Source organism: Nelumbo nucifera, chromosome 2 (assembly GCF_055504915.1).
Source record: "Nelumbo nucifera cultivar China Antique chromosome 2, China Antique-T2T, whole genome shotgun sequence".
NCBI classification, from domain to species: Eukaryota; Viridiplantae; Streptophyta; class Magnoliopsida; order Proteales; family Nelumbonaceae; genus Nelumbo; species Nelumbo nucifera.
Window position 1 is genome coordinate 16,902,270 of NC_142650.1, and position 20,855 is coordinate 16,923,124.

The following is a 20,855-nucleotide window of genomic DNA, read 5'->3' on the forward strand; positions in this document are numbered from 1 at the left end:
CTTTCAGATTGGTGATTGGAATGATAAGTATCACAACCATTTAGGGGTGAGCATTATTTGGTTAAAACTGAAAACTCTGATTTTGTTTTCTTTTTAGTTTAAATATTTCGGTTTTTGATTAATTTGGTTTCGGTTTTTAAAATTATAAATTCAATTAACTGAAAAAATCAAATTAATAGAACTTTGCTATATAACATATAACATATAATATAGTATATAGTATATATATTATTGAAATTTGGTTTTAATCAAAAGCCGAATAAAAAATTTTAGTTTTGATTATTTTAGTTTTCCCATATTTCAGTTTCAGTTTCGGTTTCGTTATTCTAATTCGGTTTTTAAAACTTTGAGTTATTTGATTTATTTTTTTAACAGAATATACCAAATGTTCACCCCTATTGCATAATGCATGTGTCTCGTATTTATAAATATGTATCAATTTTTAAGACTATCATTCTATCCTGCACGCACCACTTTGCATTCTATTCATTTGGTTGATTTGTGCATTATTTCTTTATAGAATTTGTATGCATCAATGCATCAATGCATCATTAATTCCTTTGTACCATATTTTTTTTAAAGGCTCCCTTGTACCATATTATGATTCCTCACCCTGCGGTTTAATTATGCCTTTACACTTTTGAAACTTAGATTACAAGTCCAAGTTTGTTTCGAAAAGAGCGGTTTGTTCATGTCAATCATTTTCTGAAGTCCCACGCTTCTTCATTTTTCATTTTGCAGATCTTGTTCTAAGAAATATTGTGTTCGGAGCAATGTTAAAGGGTCTCTCCTTTTTTTTTTCTTCAACCTGATTCAGAGGGGTCAGTTTAAGGCTTGTATACCCCCTAAAGCAGGTTAGACCCTTAAACACTTTCTGGAGGGACGTATTAGGAAGCTCTTGGTATGATATGGCCTAATATGTATCAATATTTTGAGCCTTAGCCCGGAGTCAATTTTCTTATTAGCTTTCCACCAAAAATTTCTCTGTGCTGTTTCCACCTTCCTTTGGGAGAAGATTTGTCTGCATGGTGTAAGATGGTATTGCTTGGGCTACTAATTTGATCAAGGTTGTTCTACCAGCTTGTGATAGAACCTAGGCTTTCCAACTATCCAACTTACCTTCCACCTTAGTTTGGAGTTCCTTAAATGAAGAGTCTTTGTGTTTGCCATTAGAGAGCCATGATAGATCCATCCTACACAGAGTTTGGATTTTGGGCTCATTATTTTCATCCCAGAGTTTGCAAAGCAGTTTCTTTGGGAGTAGGTTGTATCCATAATGTTTTTACTCTTTTGCTTAAAAAATGATTTTATTATTTTGTTTGTCAGTGGATAAAATGTTTAAATAATAAAACATTATAGTAAGCTATCCAGCTTTGGAAGAGAAGGCAATAAGTTTTTCAGTTCTCTCTCTCTCTCCTTCCATGTTTTTGGACTACACAATAGGGGTAACCCATCCTCATACCCTTAGCCCCTAAATCTTGTGGTAGTGGGATTTGATCCCAAATCTCTGTTATACACTTGTCTTGTAGCACTTAGGCTAAGCAAATACAAATATGTACAGCGCAAATATATACAAAATAATATAAAATACAAGGTTTTGTACTCTACAATCTACGTATTTGTTTTGTACTCCTTCCAAACTGAGCCTTAGTGACAAGATCTCCTGTAAGCAAAAACCTTGCCCACATGGCATCTAACTGTATGTCAGAAATATTTCTTTACTATATGTTAAATTTATAGGAAGTAAAGTTGCAAGTTGGACAGGTTGGGCCATGTTTATGGTCAACTTAGGCCCAGCCCTAAGATTTGGGTTTCCAACCTGATCCCATTCAGCATTGTAATTTGATGCATTTGGGGAGGATTTGGGCATGGGCCGAGCATAGGTTGGTCAATAAACCCACTCTAAAATTACACATGCATGTATACATTTATACAAATATATATACATATATGCATATATATATATATATACACATATGTATGTAAATAAATATGCATGAAGGGCTAGGCTTGAGCCCAACCCCCCCAAAAAAAAATTAAAGTCTTGGGCCTTAACCCAACCCGAGAACAAAAAATCCAAACCTAACCAGTGAAAAACTTTGGTATGGATCGGCTCAGGCTTGAGTTGGGCCTACCTGCACCATGTTCTCAATGTGAGATGGATGCTCTATTTGTAGAGTGCATGCAGAATTTTTGCTTGTAAGAGGACCCGTCGCCTAAATATGCCAGTAAGTTCAAGAATAAATCATCTACGGAAAACAGCAATAAAGTTTTGACTGTCCATGTTCAACCGTCTAGGCTATCAAGAAGGCTATCTCTTGCTAATCCTTCATGATGTATGAATACATGTTGTGTGGGGAGCCTTGGTGACAGCCAAAGTTGTCAAACTTTTGGACAGCCAGCCCAAATAACCTGCTTTATTAGATTTTTATGCAAGGGTGAGGAAGCATGCCAACTTACCACCTAGATTATATAGTCATTGGTGGTATTTACTGTAAGACATGGGAACTTTTATCTGTGATTGAGGCAAATTATTAAACCATAGGAGAAAACCCATTTAAATGGGTCTCATTTGAGAGATTATCTCATAGAAAATTCCACCTAATTGGGTGATTGGCTGATTGCAGTTTGTAAAATTGATATATTTAATCTTTGTCATGCAAATATATTCTATTACAATTATAAAGATATTCTAAAATAAGGGTTTGAGTTAATCTGCTTGTGAATGCTAGCTTATCTTACTACATATATGTTTGGTTCAGCTGCAGCCACTGAAAAAAGCTTGTCCAGTAGGAGTACTCTCCCTACATGATGCCACTTTTGCAAAAGCTCTTTGTAATGGTTTTAGCGCTGGATGCGTTCAACAGCCTATGGCCTATACCGTGTAAAATGATTTCCTTGTGCGACACATATGAATCCATGCAACATGGTTTTAGGAAAAATGTGTCATACAGAAAGAGTCTATTGACAGCACAGGCTGTTGAATATGAACGGCCAATTCTTTTTTTCCCTATGAGTAATGTTTGGTTAAAGATATGGAGTTTTTTGGAAAATTTCCTGATTAGTACCTGTACTTTGGGTTTAGTGCTATTTTGGTCCCCAAACTTTAAAATACGATAATTCGGTACTCGATTTTTCAAAACATGTCGATGCAGTATCTACCGTTAATCAGTTGTTTACCAGCCATTAAGTGACATTTGAAAAAGACATAAAATGCCCTTCGAATGTCATCTAATTTTCTGTATCAACCATTCAAACGTTGACAAACAATTAACAATCCTAAATCCTTATTTCTTCTATTCAAGAAGGTTGGGGTCACGTCTCAGTGGGCATTTTGGACCCCAACTTTCTTGAATAAAAGAGAGAAGGATTTAGGACTGTTAATTTTTATCAATGTTTGGATGGTTGATAAAGAAAATTAGATGACACTAAAAGGGCATTTATATCTTTTTCAAATGCCATTTAACGACTGATTAACAGTAGATACTAGACTGACACGTCTTGAAAGTTCAAGTACTGAATTATCACTGATGTAGGGTGAATTGACCCGACCTAGTAATAGGGGGACACATGGACACGACCTAACTTGCAGGGTGACAGGTCACTCCGATGCACCAAGTCCGCAATGGATCGAACTCGGATAACCGAACCACCTCGGGACAAGTTCACCTCGGGGCACGATCGCATCAAGACCACCTCGGTCTCAAGGCACTTCGGCATTCATACCAGGTCGGATTCAAAGGGCACTAGCTCAAGTAATATTGACCGACCACTGCATGGAAACTCCGGAGATTTTGCCACCAGATTCCACGCCTTACGGGATCACGCCTCGTTACAGCTAGCACTATCTCCCCCGTCCGATTCGGAAGGTAGTGATAAACCTTATCATCTGGCAGCGTTATCCCCAATTAACACGGAAATGGACCTCACCGTAACGAGGGTCCTGGAACCATCCCGCAAAACCCGCGAGGACTCCGTTATGTAAAGGCTCCACCCCCCGGGGTGAAAGGTACGCGTAGTCTCTGCTCTCAAGCCCTCTTGCATTCTAAGTTACTATCAGCTCGCAACCAAGTACTAACTTAAGCATCGGAGCGACCTCACCGGGTAAGCACCCCCGGGTTCTCTGATTCACTCCTTGCAGATTTCCTGAGTTCGTTGTCTACTGGAATCCAGATCACCTCCAGCTCGGAGCAGTCGGATTGCGCAGCATCATTTGGCGCCGTCTGTGGGAATCGGTACAAGAAGCCTTTTCCTCAAAAAAGCATCCATGGCATCCTCCAGTAACGCCGGACAGAACGCTGAAATGAACGTCTCCGGAGGGCAACCTCAAGTCCCATCCGTGTGTATCGGACAGTGTGCCTCTCTCTGCAGATGGGATTCCAACACTGAATGTGCCTCGGGTCATAGCACCGGTGAATGCCCCACTCCCTCCTACGGTGGGTGCAACCTTTGCTGAACCCTCTGTAATTCCCCTTGCAGTTGGGCAGAATGAGCTCGACGTCTTGGTACACTGCGTGCGGGCTATTCAAGTCCAAATGCAACAGGTCCAACAGTTCCAACAGTACTAGCCGCAGATCCTGCATCACTTTTACCACCATGCAATAACCGGCAGCCCGACAGCTCAGCTTTTGAGCATGGCTGTAGATAGACCTGTTCATGGGCCGGGCCGAGCTCGGGCCGGACTTTCACCTGTCACTAATGAAAATATACTAGGCCCGAGCCCGAGCCTGGCCCGACCAACGGGCCTATAACTTGGGCCTGAGCCCGGCCCTGGTAAAAAGCCCGAAACCCGAGCCCGAGCCCGAAGCCCGAAGCCCGACCTAATTGAAAAATTAGAATTAAAAATTCAGATAGTATTTTTTTTATTTAAATGAACAATGGGCCTACAAGATGGTATTTTTCCCTTTCTTTTATATTTTAAAACACAATTTTACATTCTTAAATCAAAAAATTTATTCAAATGGACATAATCACATAACTAATTTTAAGTTTAATATTAGGTCGGGCTATTTTGACAAAACCGAGCCCGGCTCGAATTTATTGTGGGCCGGGCTTTTTGGCCCAAATTTAAGCCCGCGGGCCTATAAGCATGTTCAAGCCCGTCCGGGGGTTGGGTTGGGCCGGGCCGGCCCGTCGGGCCACCCGGCCCATGAACAAGTCTAGTTGTAAACATGTCAGCCCACTCCACGACCTCGTCAAGAGCGTCCTTGCTCTTGCGCATTCCGAGCTGAAGAGTCATTATGCTCTGCTTGGAGGACCTGGACCTCGGTATTGAAGTGCTCTCCGGCCTGTGAGGTTGGACGCTTTCCTGCTCGGGTACAGAAGTGCTCCCCGGTTTATGAGGTTGAGCATCCTCCTCCTGGTCGTCATCCAGGTCCACTACGGGGGGTCGAGGACGAACTTCCTCCTCGGGGAGCTTGGCAGAGGTCGGCTCCAAGGCCAGGAGTTCGGATGGGGCAGGGGCTGAAGGACCGGCCTCCCGGCGAAGCTTCTTCGAAGCCTTCCTCTTCTTCCCTCTCTGAGAGCTCTTGAGAAGGTTCTCGGCATCGACCTCCGGCATGGTAACTGCAAGAGCAAAAGGTTAGCCGCGAACTAAAAAGAACCTTAAAATACAAAACCAAGGTGGAAACCTACCAGGAGGCCTCAGACCAGCTCGCACAAGCTTATCCTCGGCCAATAAATCTTTCATCTCAAGACGAGGTCCCTCCACGAGTTGATGACTGCCCTAGTTTCTGCATCCAAGCTCACCCAGGATCCTTAATAGCCACCCTCTAGTGAGTTGGAAAAGACCACCCCTCAGGATTTCAGACTATAAAATACCTCCTCTTCCAGGCTGGAACCTTGTTCGGGCAGCCGAACAGGACTTTGAACCCAGGCCGAGGTGAAATATAATAACTCTGTCTGGCATCCCCGCGCAGACAGGCGGAATTTCGCTTGATCGCATAGATCGAGCTGAAGGTATCTAGGGACAGAGGCCGGTTATATGTGTGGAACAAAGAGATAGTGCCAACTATATTCTGAATAGAGTTCGGGTGTAGTTGGTCGATGGTAATGTTAAAAAACTTAACTACCTCTATAATGAAAGGGTGAAGCGGGAAGTGCAGCCCGACTGCGAGCTGCTCCTCAAAGACCGCGAGCTCATGGTGATCATGAGCCCAAGGATATTGACCTAAGGGAAGGCTAAAAACCAAACTATCAGGAAGACGATAGCGAGCTACTAGGTACATTAGCCTATCAGAAGTTAGAGTAGAAGGACCAAAGTCATCTGGATCCCGAACCCGGGAAGAAGATGGGGCATTATAGAGGACGGACCCTCTTCTTGAACCTCGGTCTCCCCGAGCTGAGATGGCTCAACTTCGGGAATAGAAGTTTCCTCTAAAGACTGAAGAGGGGAGTCACCCAGCGGCGAGCTGGCCTCCCCAGCAAGGGCCGTGGATTGCACCACGACACCCTCAACCTCACTAGAACTACCTAAAAGTCTGTCTACACTAGAACTAGACATGATTAAAAGGCAAAGGAAAAACAAACGAAGGAAAACACAGATTCACCGAAAAGAAGGACGACCTCGGAAAACAAAAAGAAGAGCGAGTTGAAAGACTCCGACGCGACCACGGGAGAGCTTAATCACTTAATTTGTGGCGAGAAAAATGAGTCGCGGACCCCCTATTTATAGCCGCTATGTCCGAGAACTAACGGTTGAGATCGAAGTGATCCAACGACTCCTAGGAAAACCGGCTGCGCGACCCCCAAGGATAAAATTGGTTTAGCGCATTTTTTGACGTTCGCGGAGTTTATAGATCGTGTGACGTCTGCGCGTAGGCCAGACGCAGCCTGGGTTTTCCTGGTTGAGCCGGGTGGCCGAACAAGTCCGACCCGTGAATCTTCTGACTAGCTGCCCAGACCTTGGACCAAATCCAATTGGCTCATCATGAACTCCCCGCACCGGGTCAGGACCCCTGGCTCGGGGAGTGGGGGCAATTGATGTAGGGTGATTCGGCCCGACCTAGTAATAGGGGGCACATGGACACAACCTAACTTGCAGGGTGGCAGGTCACTCTGATGCACCAAGTCCACAATGGATCGATCTCAGATAACTGAACCACCTCAAGACAAGTTCACCTCGGGGCACGATCGCATCAGGACCACCTCGGTCCCAAGGTACTTCGGCATTCATACCAGGTCAGATTCAAAGGGCACTAGCTTGGGTAATATTGACCGACCATTGCATGGCAACTCTGGAGATCTCGCCACCAGATTCCACGCCTTACGGGATCACGCCTCGTTACAGCTAGCACTATCTCCCCCGTCCGATTCGGGCAGTAGTGATAAACCTTATCAGCTGGCAGCGTTATCCCCAATTAACGCGGAAACGGACCTCATCGTAATGAGGATCCCAGAACCACTCCGCAAAACCCGCGAGGACTCCATTATATAAAGGCCCCACCCCCCGAGGGTGAAAGGTACGCGTAATCTCTGCTCTCAAACCCTCTTGCATTCTAAGTTACTATCAGCTCGCAACCAAGTACTAACTTAAGCATCGGAGCGACCTCGCCGGGTAAGCACCCCCGGTTCTCTGATTCACTCCTTGCAGATTTCCTAAGCCCGTTGTCTACTGGAAGCCATATCACCTCCAGCTGGGAGCAGCCGAATTGCGCAACATCAATCACATTTTAAAGTTCGGAGACCAAAATGGCCCTAGGCCCAAAGTATCAGGAATTTTCCCTTTTTTTTGGTCTAAGGATAAAGCTTTGGCTGTCTTATATTTGACAGCTTGAACTGTCAACTAAGTTATCATTGCATGGTGCATTATTTAGTTCATTTAGCATCTTATATAATACCCCTTTGAGAGGGTTGAGTTAGACATTCTGCCAAGCTGGTTCAATTACTTTGAGCAATGTTTTTGAGCCGTCATTGACCCAAACAGTCAGATTGTTCGGCCCGGAAACCGTCCAAGCAGCCGGTTCTGTTTCACTCCTAATTCGTTCTTGGGTAAAAAAACCGTTGACTTTGTTAGAAAAAAACGTTGACCCAGGCGGTCGAACCGTTGGCTCATTTGACCCGACTAGCGGTTTTCAATATAAAGTTGCAGAGAGGAGAACTCGATATGAAATCTAGTCCGAGACATGAACTCAGATATGGGATCTAGCACAAAGAGAAGAAGAAGAAGAAGAAGAAGAAGAAGAAGAAGAAGAAGAAGAAGAAGAAGAAGAAGAAGACAATAAGTGTTTTATGGAAATCGATCTCAGATTTGATATCCGAGAACTTGGATCTTAGATCTTGATCTATTGCTGCTGCCTCACCGTCGCTGCTATCGTTGTCGGTGAGCATCAAATCATCCTCCTCCTCTTCCTTCTTCTTCCCTCTTTCTCTCCTTCCTTCTTCTTCTTTCTGTTTTTCTTTCACAACCAATAATAGTTCTCCTTTCTGGCGCCGACATCTCTTCTTTCTTATATGAGGTATGCATATTAGGGCAAATCTCATATAAACATTTGCCTTAATATACAAACCGTCTGAACCATTCGATCCGGATGGTTGAACCACTAACCAAAAAACCGGTAGCTAGAACAGTTTCATTTCCGAGCCGGTTTTTAAAACCTTGACTTTGAGTGCACTGGATAAGCTGTTTAAAAAAGGCTGAAACGAACAGCCCAAGCTCAAGCTGTATGGATCCATCTCAAAAAGCCAGAAGCTGCTGAGCTTCAACTCTCGCCGAACGGGCACATAGATACTGTGATAACCTCAGCGGGAGAGCCCTGTTGATAGCCCAAGCCGTCGATCCTTCCCTTTTTTTATGGATAAATCTTTTCCCAATAACAATCCTCCACTATAAGATCGAACCGTTCATTACTTACACCACAAGCATCCTAAATTGTTACAGCCAACCTCGCTATAAAGAGAAGAAAAATCACAAAATGGATTACAGAGAAAATAAAAAAAAAAAACAAAAGATTTATCTCTCGTTCAGATTTCAGAAGAAGCTTCAACGTTTTCACGAATCACGATCTTTAAACCCTAAAAAGATTTCATTGAGAACTTGGGGTCCTTGTCCAGATGTTGCTTCGAATAACGGTGAGGAGTGGAAGAAGAAGAAGAGAGGCCGCCACCCTCTCTGTAATCCCTCCGGATTTCCCATAGGACTTCGGCACATTTTTTCATGGATGGTCTCGACTCTCTCGAAGGCGCAATGCATTGCGTGGCCAATTTGAGAACCTTCTCCACTGCCTGGTTTGTGGCCGGACTCCTCCTCAGTCTCGGATCCATCACCAGCACTGCATCTCCTTCCTTAAGTTTCTGCATTACCTGCATACACAGAATTGTTGGTTGCTTATTTCACGAAGATTGCAACATTGAATCTGGTCAGTTTTTGAATACGAAACTCTTTCAACTTGTCTCTGAGTTAGCAGTGGATTCCATACTTCTCTACTTGTACCATTAGCTGTATGCAAATTGTGTTTCTATCTGACTGGCATTAGATACTTCTCCTATTATGTTTTGGTCGAAACTTCTCTACTTATATGATATTATTCGTGCTTCTCGTAATCTGGTTTTATGTAATTTATGTATCTAATAATTTTGGCTTATTTTTATAAATGCTTTGATGCATCAGCCACTTGTCTTGTGTCTGAATGAATTAAAGAAAACCTATTTTATAGTAGCTTAGTAGGGATAGATCATAGATTACGTTTCTAGAGATTGATATTATCCACTTGAATGCAATATGAACTTGGGATGACAATGGGTTGGCTACTCTCATATTTTAGTACCATCGAATCACAGAAAGAAAGAAACATATAATAGAGATAATACTTAAGTTTATTGCTATCCTGAAGTACTTACCCATTTTACTGTAATCCGCTCTGATGGCCCTCTTTTCCTTTCTATAGGGTGCCTTCCTGTCGTTAGTTCTACAAGCAATACACCAAAGGAGTATACATCGCTCTTTTCAGTTAATTGGTATGTTTTGAGGTATTCAGGATCCAAGTAGCCTGCAGAACCTTTGACTCGTGTGGAAATGTGAGTTACTCCTGGATCTTCTGCAGATAAACGTGCAAATCCAAAGTCTGCAACTTTAGCCCTGAATTTCTCTGTAATGAGAATGTTTGCTGCTTTTATGTCTCTGTGGATGATTGGCTGATCTGTAAATCAGCGACAAAAAGTTAGCATTCTAAAAGTGTTTAGTCTATCAAATGTTTGTTACATAGGGCATCTTTTCTTTTCTTTACTTACTAAAAGAAAACTTGTAATTTGAAGAACTATAAAGGGGAGATTTCAAATTGGTCCATAGCAAATACCACAATAATGGAAGCTTCCTGTTGGAAGTACAGTTAATATAAAGGGGTGTGGAATCTAGTGAAGTTTGATTTGTTGTGGTGTTATTAGTAGTGTGTTTCTTGTGGTGTTTGTTTTGTCTTTTTTCTGAGTTGTTGTCTTTTGTTTTTTTGTCGGTGTGTTGGAGGTGCGAGATTTGGTGTTGCTGCTGTTTCTTTTTATGTGTGGGTGATATCTTATCACCTCCTTGTTTCCTTCTTCTTTCTTGTTTAATAATTATTCTTTTTTATTTATTACCAAAAAAAGTACAGTTACTAACAAAGTGGGCCTGTTTTAATTAGGGACAGACCAGGAACTTTGTCTCCCTCCCAGGGGTGAATAAGGCTGCAAACTGATTAGATCAAATAGGATATAAGTAGATCCGAATTTGATTAAACTATATTCAGATTGGGGTTGAATCTTATCCATTGGATTGAATTTGGATCAAATTTGAATGTTGAATAACATTAGTAAAGTAAAAAAAAAGTTATCAAAATACTATATATTATTAATAAATAGATTAAAAAGCTTTTATATTGTATACCATGAATAGTTTCTATGAGACGAACCTATGAATCTGTAGTAAATAGTAGACATACAACATATTACACACACACTATCAGATTAAATAGGAGCGGATCCATGTTAGATCCATTTATAAGTTAAACAAGTACAGATTATCCTTAACTGGATTAGGTTTAAATTTGAATTTGGACAAGCAGATATAGTTTGCAGCCCTGATGGGGAAGTCACTTTGAGAGCATGAATTTATAACTGTTATTTATCAAAACTGTGTTCATCAGTATTTCACATCATAAAATTATATATTATCACTCCACATTAGATCTTTCATTGATGATATAGGACAACTCAATTGCACAGTGAGACACAGTAAAAGGAAATTGTTCCACCTATTATACCCATTGCAATTTTTAAGATAAATACATTAACCTGGAATATGTTTTAATTTCCTAGTAAGAAGAAACTGGAAAGAAATGCCTTCTTCCCATTTCTTCTTCCCTTATTTTTGAAGTCTCTCTTTTTCCTCAATTTCCATTATTACAGTGGCAACAGATATACACCTAAATGGTAAGAAAAAAATGATTAGTTGTGTAATTTCTTTCTCATGCTCCAATCTTAATTGAAATTCCAGAACAGTGTGAGTTTATTTTAGGTTGTATTTACAATTGCCGAAATGCCATAAAAGTAACCCCTAACACTGCTTTTACTGCAACTGTCAATATTTTGGGCGGTGCAACAGGGATAACCTTCTCCAAGATATTTGGGGAACAACGACATAGCTAGTGTGCTGGCGGTTGGTTTTCAGATCCAAGGAGAAAGATGAGGTGTATTGGCGCCGTTGCCGGGGAGTTTTTCTAATCAGTTTTTGTGCTTTTTGTGATCATTGTTTAGTTTCTTGAATTTTTTTTAGCATAGAGTATTTTCTATCTTATTTATTGATTTATTCATTCATTCTAGATTTTTTTTTTTATTTTTATTTTTATGGTATGTCGTTCATGGTTTATTAGGGTTTCCTTGATTTATGCCTATAACTCGATTCTCTAAGAAAGGTGATTTGCAGTTCGATCCAGAAATAGAGGGGACTTTGCGCAGGTTAAGGAGGGAAGTTCGGAGTCATTCTAAAGAGAACGATCCAGATCTTGATTCCTTATCTGTTAACGGTTTTGATTTGGAGAAGAGGACATCATGGCTGGAAACCGAACCTTGAAAGAGCTTGCTGCACCTGATTTGAATCAACAACCCTTATGCATAACTTTTCCTGCTTTAGATGCTGATGCTAATTTTGAATTGAAATCTGGACTGATAAATCTCTTGCCCACTTTTCACGGTCTTGTAAGTGAGGATCCTCACAAGCATCTGAAGGAGCTGCATGTGGTATGCACGAGTATGAAACCCACGGGGGTAACTGAAGAACAAATCAAATTGAGAGCCTTTTCCGTTTTCTCTGAAGGATTCGACTAAGGATTGACTCTATTATCTACCCTCCGGGAGTGTTACTACATGGAACGAAATGAAGAGGCTATTCTTAGAGAAGTACTTCCCAGCTTCAAGGGTGGCCAACATCAGAAAGGAAATCTGTAGTGTAAGGTAGTACAACGGGGAATCCCTACATGAATACTGGGAACGTTTTAAGAAATTATGTGCAAGCTGCCCCCATCATCAAATCAGCGAGCAGCTACTGATCTAGTATTTCTATGAGGGTCTTCAACCCACTGATAGGAGCATGATTGATGTTGCTAGTGGAGCAGCTTTAGTAGATAAAACTCCTGATGCCGCGAGAAATTTGATTGCAAATACGGCGGCCAACTCTCAACAGTTCGGCTATAAGTTCAACCCTCCATCAAAGCATGCTAATGAGGTAAATATCTCTTCCCTAGAACAACAAATTGCAAGTATGACTTCTCTTATTCGTTAAATGGCTGTAGGTAACATGCAAGCGGTAAAGGCTTGTAGGATATGTTCAGTAGTAGGGCATCCAACTGATATGTGCCCAACTCTTCAAGAGGAGCCCATTGAGCAAGTAAATGCAGCAGATGGTTTTCCAGGGCAACCGCATAGGAAATATGATCCCTATTCAAACACATATAATCCAGGATGGAGGGATCATCCCAATCTCAGCTATGGGAATCCACAAAACCGCCCGACTTACCAGCAATATCAGCCACACCCCCCTAGACAACAGCCAGCCCAAACTTCTAATTCAGGTATGTCTTTAGAGGATATTGTCAATTCTCTTGCCACTAACACTTTGCAATTTCAACAGGAGACAAGGGTCAATATCCAACGTTTGGACAATCAGATGGGCCAGATGGCGACTGCAATTAATCGGTTAGAGGCGCAAAGTTCGAGAAAATTACCCTCTCGAACGGTTGTGAATCCAAAAGAAAATGTAAGTGCAATCGTTTTGAGAAGTGATAAAGAGGTTTAAACTCCATCAAAGGTAGCCCCTGCATCGTCGAATCAAGAAAAGGAGAAAAACATCATTCCCGATGATGACGAAGTACCTAAGCATAAGTTTCCGCCCCTTTCTGATTATAAACCGGTACCTCCTTTTCCTAATGCTTTAGCAGGTTCTAGAAAAGATGAACAGTATAAAGATTTTTATGAGACTTTTCGTAGATGTGAGACAAATATTCTACTTTTTAATGCTCTTAAACAAGTACCTCATTATGCTAAATTCCTGAAAGAATTGTGTACACATAAAAGGAAACAGAAACTGAAAGGATGTGAGAAGGTGAGAGTAGGGGAGAATGTTTCTGCAGTCATTAAAAAACTCCATACAAAGTGCAAAGATCCAGGTATGTTCACTATCTCTTGCACGATAGGTAGCACTAGAATTGAGAAGGCCATGTTAGACTTAGGAGCTTCTATCAATGTCATGCCATATTCTATAAATGCTTCTTTGAAACTTGGACCTTTAAATAAGACTGGTGTAGTGATTCAATTGGTTGATAGATCTAATGCCTATCCTAAGGGTGTAGTTGAGGATGTTCTTATAAAAGTAAATGATTTGGTTTTTCTTGCTGATTTTTATGTGCTTGATATGAATAATGGTGATCAAACTACTCTTATTTTGCTAGGGAGACCATTCTTAAAGACATCCAAGACAAAGATAGATGTTCATAATGGCACACTCACCATGGAATTTGATGGTGAAATTGTTAAGTTTAATATTTACGATGCCATGAAATATCCTGCTGATGATAATCCTATCTGTTTTGTTGATGCAATTGATTCTTTGGCACAGGAGGTCTTTGAACTTGATGGGAAGGATGGATTGGAAGTTTCCATTAGTAAACATCTTGAGAAAGAGGAGCCAATGCTGAATGCTGATTTGTAGGAAACTGTTGTAGCCTTGGATGATTCTCCAGAGTTACAACAATCAGGTAATGCTCCTAATAGTATGTTGCCGATTTCTGACAGGAAGCCTTTACTCTCTGTTTTGCAGGCCCCCGTTATAGAATTGAAGCCTCTCCCTAGTCACCTCAAGTACGTATTCCTTGGAGACAGAGAGACATTACCGGTGATCATCTCTAGTAGCCTTAGTGCACCACAAGAAGAGCAACTTGTGCAGATTCTCAAGGAGCATAAGACGACTATCGGTTGGACGATTGCGGATATCAAAGGAATCAACCTGTCTACATGCATGCATCACATCTTGCTTGAAGAGGGAGCGAAATCTTCCCGTCAACCTCAAAGAAGGCTGAACCCACCCATGATGGATAAAAGGGGAAAACACTGGAAGTTGCAACTACAAAAATTTGAGGATCCGGTTTTTGATGATTAAAAATAGGGAAGTTTGTTTTTTTTTTTTCTTTTTCTTCTTGTTTTTGCATTTATAGTTTAGTTATTTCCACATTTTCTTTGCATTTTACCTTACATTGGGGACAATGTAAGTTTTAAGTGTGGAGGGATTACCAGGGGATTTAGGTTAGAAATTAGGTTGCGCTTTAAAATTTGATTTAGGTTGTGTTTTTCTGCATATGTTCTAAAAAAAAACTCAACTCTCTTGAAATCAATTGAAACAATATTCTGGGAAAATTCTTGTGAACCCAGTAATGAGGTGCGATGATGAAATCCACGACTTATCTGAAGCCATTTCCTTTTGAGCTAGTCCTAAATTCAGGTTTAAGTAAATAGGGTAAATATTTTTACCATACAATTGAGGTAACCTAGTAGGATGGAGCATAAAATGCACCTACTAGTCAGCAATGCAAAAGTAGGATGGAGCATAAAATGCACCTACTAAATCAGCAATTTGAAAGTAGGATGGAGCATAAAATGCACCTATTGGCCAAGTAATCCCAAAAGTGAGATGGAGCATAAAATGCACTCACTTTCACCAAGAAGAGAAAAGAGAGAGTGAAGATAAAAATGGTTTCCCTAGTTTACTACCTGGTTTGTAGTAGCAAAAATCGAATTGGTTGATAGATGAGTCGTGTATGACTTGGTTGTGTTGATTTAACGGTTTGCAATAGTTAACCTAGAATATTTGTGGAAAAAGATGAAGGAAGGTTGAGTTTAAAATGTGGTAGAATAGTTTGCTTAAGTTCTGTCTTGCCTGAGGACGGGCAAGGTCTAAGTGTGGAGGGATTTGATGAGAATGAAAATTATCATATTTTTATCTCTTAACATTTAGTCTTTTATACTTATTTAGTGCCTAATTGGACTCACTATTCTTATATTTCGATTTAGGGCGCGAAAAGAGGCGTTAGGTGAAAAACAAGGCTAATCGGGTAATTTTGCACATTTCGGCGCCGCGTAGTAATTTGGGCATAACTCTCCCATCCGAACTCCGACTGAAATGATTCAAGATGCGTTGGAAAGATAAGGAAAAGCTCTACAACTTTCATGTTTTGAGTTTTGATAGATACGGACTGCATCGAGGTCAAAATCGGGCCCGAAGTCTCTGCAACAACACTGGAAATCACGATTTGGGAAGAAAAGAGCTTGCAACAAAGCCCAGTTCGCTGAAGAAGCCCATCAGAATTCGACTGAATTGAAGGCATGAGTCACAAAGAGTCTTAATCAGATCTGCTTCTTATTGTAATCCTAAAGAGAGAAAAGAGTTGAGTTCATCTTTGTAAGAACTCCTAAGAGATAAGATTAGATCAGATAAGCTTTATCCCATTAGGATATAAGACTTTCTATTTTTGAGAAGGAACTCCTAAGAGGAGTTGGAAACAGTCCGCCCCCTCCAACTCAGCCGAATTCTGATGGGCTTCTTCAGCGAACTGGGCTTTGCTGCAAGCTCCTTTCAGCCCATATCGTGATTTCCAGTGTGGTTGCAGAGACTTCGGGCCCGATTTTGACCTCGATGCAGTCCGTATCTATCAAAAACTCAAAACATGAAAGTTGTAGAGCTTTTCCTTATCTTTCCAATGCATCTTGAATCATCTCAATCGGAGTTCGGATGAGAGAGTTATGCCCAAATTACCACGCGGCGCCGAAATTGTGCGAAATTACCTGATTAGCCTTGTTTTTCACCTAACGCCTCTTTTCGTGCCCTAAATCGAAATATAAGAATAGTGAGTCCAATTAGGCACTAAATAAGTATAAAAGACTAAATGTTAAGGGATAAAAATATGATAATTTTCATTCTCATCATGTATGCTTTTTGGTCCTTGTTGTGGCTGTTTTTTAGGTCCAGGAAAAGAAACTGTAAAGTGATCCTATTTTGTGGTAAGGTAATATCAGATATGCAAATGGGTAATTTCCTGTCCCTTTTCCAGCAGTTTCTTTTTTGGTTTTCTTCTCCTTTTATTTTAGCTTAAAGATTCAATACATAAATTGGAGGAACGAGTAAGAGGATTGGCTCCTGACATGTGTCATGTTTTTGGGTTGTCTGTGCATTTTCTTTTTTGGTTTTCTTCTCCTTTTATTTTAGTTAAAAGATTCAATACATAAACTGGAGGAATGAGTAAAAGGGTTGGCTCCTGACATGTGTCAGGTTTTTGGGTTGTCTGTGAACAGAGCCAAACCGCCTTTTCACCCTAGCACTACTGATTGCTCTAGATCTTTTGAAGTGTGTCAACAAGTAGTCCCCCCAAGAAAACGATTCATCTAAATCAAAACTTAAGCTAAGAGTTTGTACTGCATCCATTTAGTATTCTACCAAAACTTTCCATGGCACCATATATCTATAACTTTTTCCTTCTCTTAGTTTTTATTATATGTCGAATAAATTTCCCAGTTGAGGTTATCTAATGAAAAATAGAGTTGGCCATCTTAAGATATACTGTAAAATCTGTAGTGTTAAGTAAATTGAATTTATAAAAAAACTATTAAACCTATATTACCTAGGTCATAGTAAATACATATTAAAGAAGGTAACACATAAAATCTGTAGTATTAAGTAGCAATATACATACCTTTCTGACAGATAATGAAATTAGACTTATGTACATCATTCCACATAGATAAGTGCTGTGCTGCTGAACCTTTAGTTTATATTAGAAAAGGTTTACTTTTCTAAGAAAGCATAGGTGATTGTTGGGTTTTCTGGGATGGATTCAACCTATCTTTTGGTTAATTAAACATTTTTAAGCAATTTTGTGCTTTGATTAATACTGCAAAAAGTTGTGAATGGCAAGATTATAATGTGGGATTCAACAAAGACAACAATATATATGGCCCATAAACAAGTAGATGTTGCATTCCTGCAAACAAATAACTTTCAAGGGATTACAAGGTCCCAAAGTAGTGCACAAGAAGAATAAAATGGTGGGCATCTTCAACCTTTTACATAGTAATTAATCTATAAGAAAACTTTACATAGTGATTAGTTATACAAAAGGGAAAGGAGGGAGGGGGGGATCCCTTAATTTGCTAGACGTGTTTTGGAAATGCATGTGCTGTGTTTGTGTAATGGAAAGCAAGTGTTCTATATTTTCATAAACCAATAATCAGTGGTAGATATGGAAGGTGGATTGTTTTTTTTGTTAGCTATCTAATAGTAACCATTGACCATGTATGGTTACTACTATAAATTTGGAGGGGCAGGGCCTTGTTGTAATTTGTTAACCAATTAATAGCATCTATGAACTATGAACTATATGATGCATCAAAGTTTCATGACTCCTTATTGATCAAAAAAAAGTTTCACGATTCCTTTAGGCTCAGTTTGGAAGGATTACAAATACAAATATGTAGAGTGCAAAACTTTGTATTTTGTATTGTTTTGTATGTATTTGTATTGTACATATTTGTATTTGTAGTTTTGTACTCTTTCCAAGCTGAGCCTTGAGTTCTTAAAATTTTGGAGGGCTTATTTTTTCCCCCCTTTGTTGGGGGATGGGGGTGAGTAAGATACCAAAGTATTTTAAAATGCCTGTCTGGTGGACCAACAATGAGATTCAATAGATCTCCTAAAACCATTTTTTTTTTCTTTTTTTTGGTGGGGGTGGTTAGGGGGCCATTGCCAACTCCTGGTCTTAGTAGTTTCTGTTTAAAGTTATCTTTTGATTTTTCAAAAACAAAATTTTGAAAAACGCCCATGTTTCTAAACACTGCATTTAAAATTCAGAAGCATATCCACTAATCCCTATTATTAATAACCTTTTTCCTATGATTTATCAGATGGACATTCATCTCTGACTAAAATCTGCATGACAAATGCATATGGAAAGTTAGGTTTGGAGTTCTTGCCTGTATACATGTGCAGATAGGTAATTGCATGAGCTACGTCAATTGCAATCTCAAGCCGTTCTGCAATACCCAAATCTCCTCGTGAACCTGTGTAATACCATACCATTTTTATCAAAATCCAATCTACAAAGGTAGAGCTTTTGAGACTATTGCACAGTTCCCCAATTTCAATTATTGCTGAAATGTTAAGCCTATGCTAAAAAAATTAACTACCACCCTAATGTCTCTGATAAATGGTTTAAATAGCCCAAGAATTCTGAGACTAGATCGTCGTCATCATCATCATCATCATCATCACCATCTATGCCTTGTTATGGGGTTGGCTATATGTTCTGAGATTAGATGAAGGCAAATATTTTGGAAAACTTGACACAAGCTTAACAAATTTAATAGTTCTTGTTTTGATGTGCAAGTTCTGAAAAAGTAGTTTCCTTGTTTATTTTTTATATGAATATATAAATTGCAAATAAGAGATTTTATTTATTTAAAAAAAGCTTGAAATATATGAATGTGTATAGACTACCTGCTTGTGTAGTTATGCTATCCACTCAGATAGAGGTGTAAGTGTGTAACTGGACTTACCATTCAGATGTTCCCGCAGTGTTCCATTGCTAACATATTCAATCACAATAATTTGTTCATCTTTTTGCTCCAGATACCCAAGAAACTTTACCAAATTTAGGTGCTCGATCTTTGATAGGGTTTGGATTTCATTCTTAAACTCTGCCAGTAGATGCCTGTCATACGTCTGCCACAAATTCCAAACCATCATGAATCAATGGTAAGATATCTTACATTTGTGCTTCCAACAGTGTTCTCAAAATTTTCAATAGTAATATCATCCAACATTGGATATTTTTTAACTTCGGGCCTCTGATCTGTGTCTTGATGCAGAAAACTTGTGTCCTTGCCTTACTGTAGATGTGGCACCTTGACGAGTCAAATTGCAACTGCCCAGATGTTAGGCTACCTCTTGGATGAGGGAGAGTTCTATCCCCATATAAGTGGAGGGCTCCTAAAACTATCATCCGTCCAAGACTTTGACCATTTTTTAGAACTTGAAGTCCCTGTATTATTGCAAAGTTTTTTGCTCATTCTGGTGCTCAAACGGATAGCACTGTCTGATCAATATGATCTCTCAAATATGCCCCATCCAGTAGGTGCCCTGCAATATATAATTTATCTGGATTGGCATGTACTTGACACATATACAGTGTAGTGGCAAAGGCACAATTTTCTGCCTACTGGGAATATAGTTGTTGACTTGTTGCTCACTTTTTTTGCATAAGATATTTGTTTTACCTTCTTAGCACGCTTTATAGCAACAATAGATCCATCCTTGAGTTTCCCCTTATAGACATTTCCAAATCTTCCTTGCCCTATTTTGTTTGCTGGGGAGAAGTTTTCCGTAGCCTTGTAAATCTCTTCTATGGAGAACTTTATTTCCCCTACCTCTGTACTTGTGCTACTGGATGAAACATAGGAACTAGAGCTTTTGAATATTGTTGAACTCTTATTATTGGTTGCTGTGGAAGCATCTATTGAAACTGCAATTTTTAGGGAAAACCAATCAGTTCATCAATTCATGAATATATATACTTCTAAATCTGCCTAGCTGCACTATTCCACCATGGATAACTCCCCAATCTGGCTTTACCTGCAGTCTTAGTTTGAGTATTTTGCAGATAGAATGGTATGACTGATTAAAGTGGATTTTGGTTGTTCTTTCATGAGAGACAAGCTTATATATATAATTTGTGCTGGTTTTAATAAAACAAAGTAAAACATACAAGAATAATTTTTAACGTGACCATCTCTGTTGCTGCCGCCCTCGGTTCTAGTTCCTTTGCCGGCCGGCCTTCGTCTGAGAAAGAGAATTGTGCTAACCAAGCTATTTACTTTCCTCGCCACAGCTTTGAAATAGTTCAAACTCTGTTGCTTGTCGTCATGAGGCTTGTTCAAGCGTGCGTGGTAAGCAGGCGATTGATTGTAGCGTGATGCAAAAGAATGGCGAGAACTGGAGTTTGCCTTCCTCCTGCTCAGGTTGAGAATTTGGGGATTTGATGTCTTCTGCATTGGCAGAGTGGGTGATTCAGAAGGCTACACTGGTCAATCACATTATGTGCTGGAATCTGATGTTAATTAGCAATTTCCCATTTCCTTCTTATATGTTTTATTTCACATCTATAAGAATAAAGACCGGGTCAAGGTATTTATTTTATTTATCTTGACGGCATTAGCATTATGAAGTCAATGATATGTTTCTCTTCTCTGGGGGTTTTCACTTTTCAGTTTTCACCAGCTAGCACAGATGGCAGACGAAAAGGGACTCCACGTGTTCCTTCTCTACCCTGTTTCAAGTGATAAAGCTTTACCAC

General features: G+C 40.0%; 1 protein-coding gene, 1 long non-coding RNA gene and 1 other non-coding gene across 4 annotated transcripts; 1 reads left to right on the forward strand and 2 right to left on the reverse strand.

Annotated features, from left to right (window-relative positions):
* Nucleotides 1–8,802: 8,802 nt before the first annotated feature.
* On the reverse strand, nt 8,803–20,703 carry LOC104597013 (calmodulin-binding receptor-like cytoplasmic kinase 2). Its single transcript, XM_010258378.3, has 6 exons — nt 20,268–20,703; nt 19,780–20,024; nt 19,060–19,225; nt 18,478–18,564; nt 9,838–10,136; nt 8,803–9,300 (listed from the first exon to the last, which is right to left on the reverse strand). The coding sequence occupies exons 1-6, from the start codon at nt 20,551–20,553 to the stop codon at nt 9,013–9,015; spliced, it is 1,371 nt and encodes a 456-aa protein (XP_010256680.1). The 5' UTR covers nt 20,554–20,703; the 3' UTR covers nt 8,803–9,012.
* Nucleotides 9,217–20,529, forward strand: LOC104597010 (uncharacterized). Of its 2 annotated transcripts, none has more exons than XR_016083002.1 (5): nt 9,217–9,356; nt 9,885–10,014; nt 11,570–12,688; nt 12,756–19,258; nt 20,391–20,529. It is a non-coding gene; the product is annotated as an uncharacterized LOC104597010 (long non-coding RNA). The 2 variants fall into 2 exon arrangements; XR_735131.3 differs by lacking the exon at nt 20,391–20,529 and adding an exon at nt 19,372–19,751.
* Nucleotides 12,389–12,495, reverse strand: LOC148801957 (small nucleolar RNA R71). The gene has a single exon (XR_016083265.1). It is a non-coding gene; the product is annotated as a small nucleolar RNA R71 (small nucleolar RNA).
* Nucleotides 20,704–20,855: the final 152 nt, after the last annotated feature.

Coding starts and splice junctions, on each gene's coding strand:
- LOC104597013 (XM_010258378.3), bottom strand. CDS start 20,553: ATGCAGAAGACATCAAATCCCCAAATTCTCAACCTGAGCAGGAGGAAG. Junction 20,025..20,267: donor TCACGTTAAAAATTATTCTT/GTATGTTTTACT, acceptor TAAAAATTGCAG/TTTCAATAGATGCTTCCACA. Junction 18,565..19,059: donor ACTGCGGGAACATCTGAATG/GTAAGTCCAGTT, acceptor GGTATTACACAG/GTTCACGAGGAGATTTGGGT.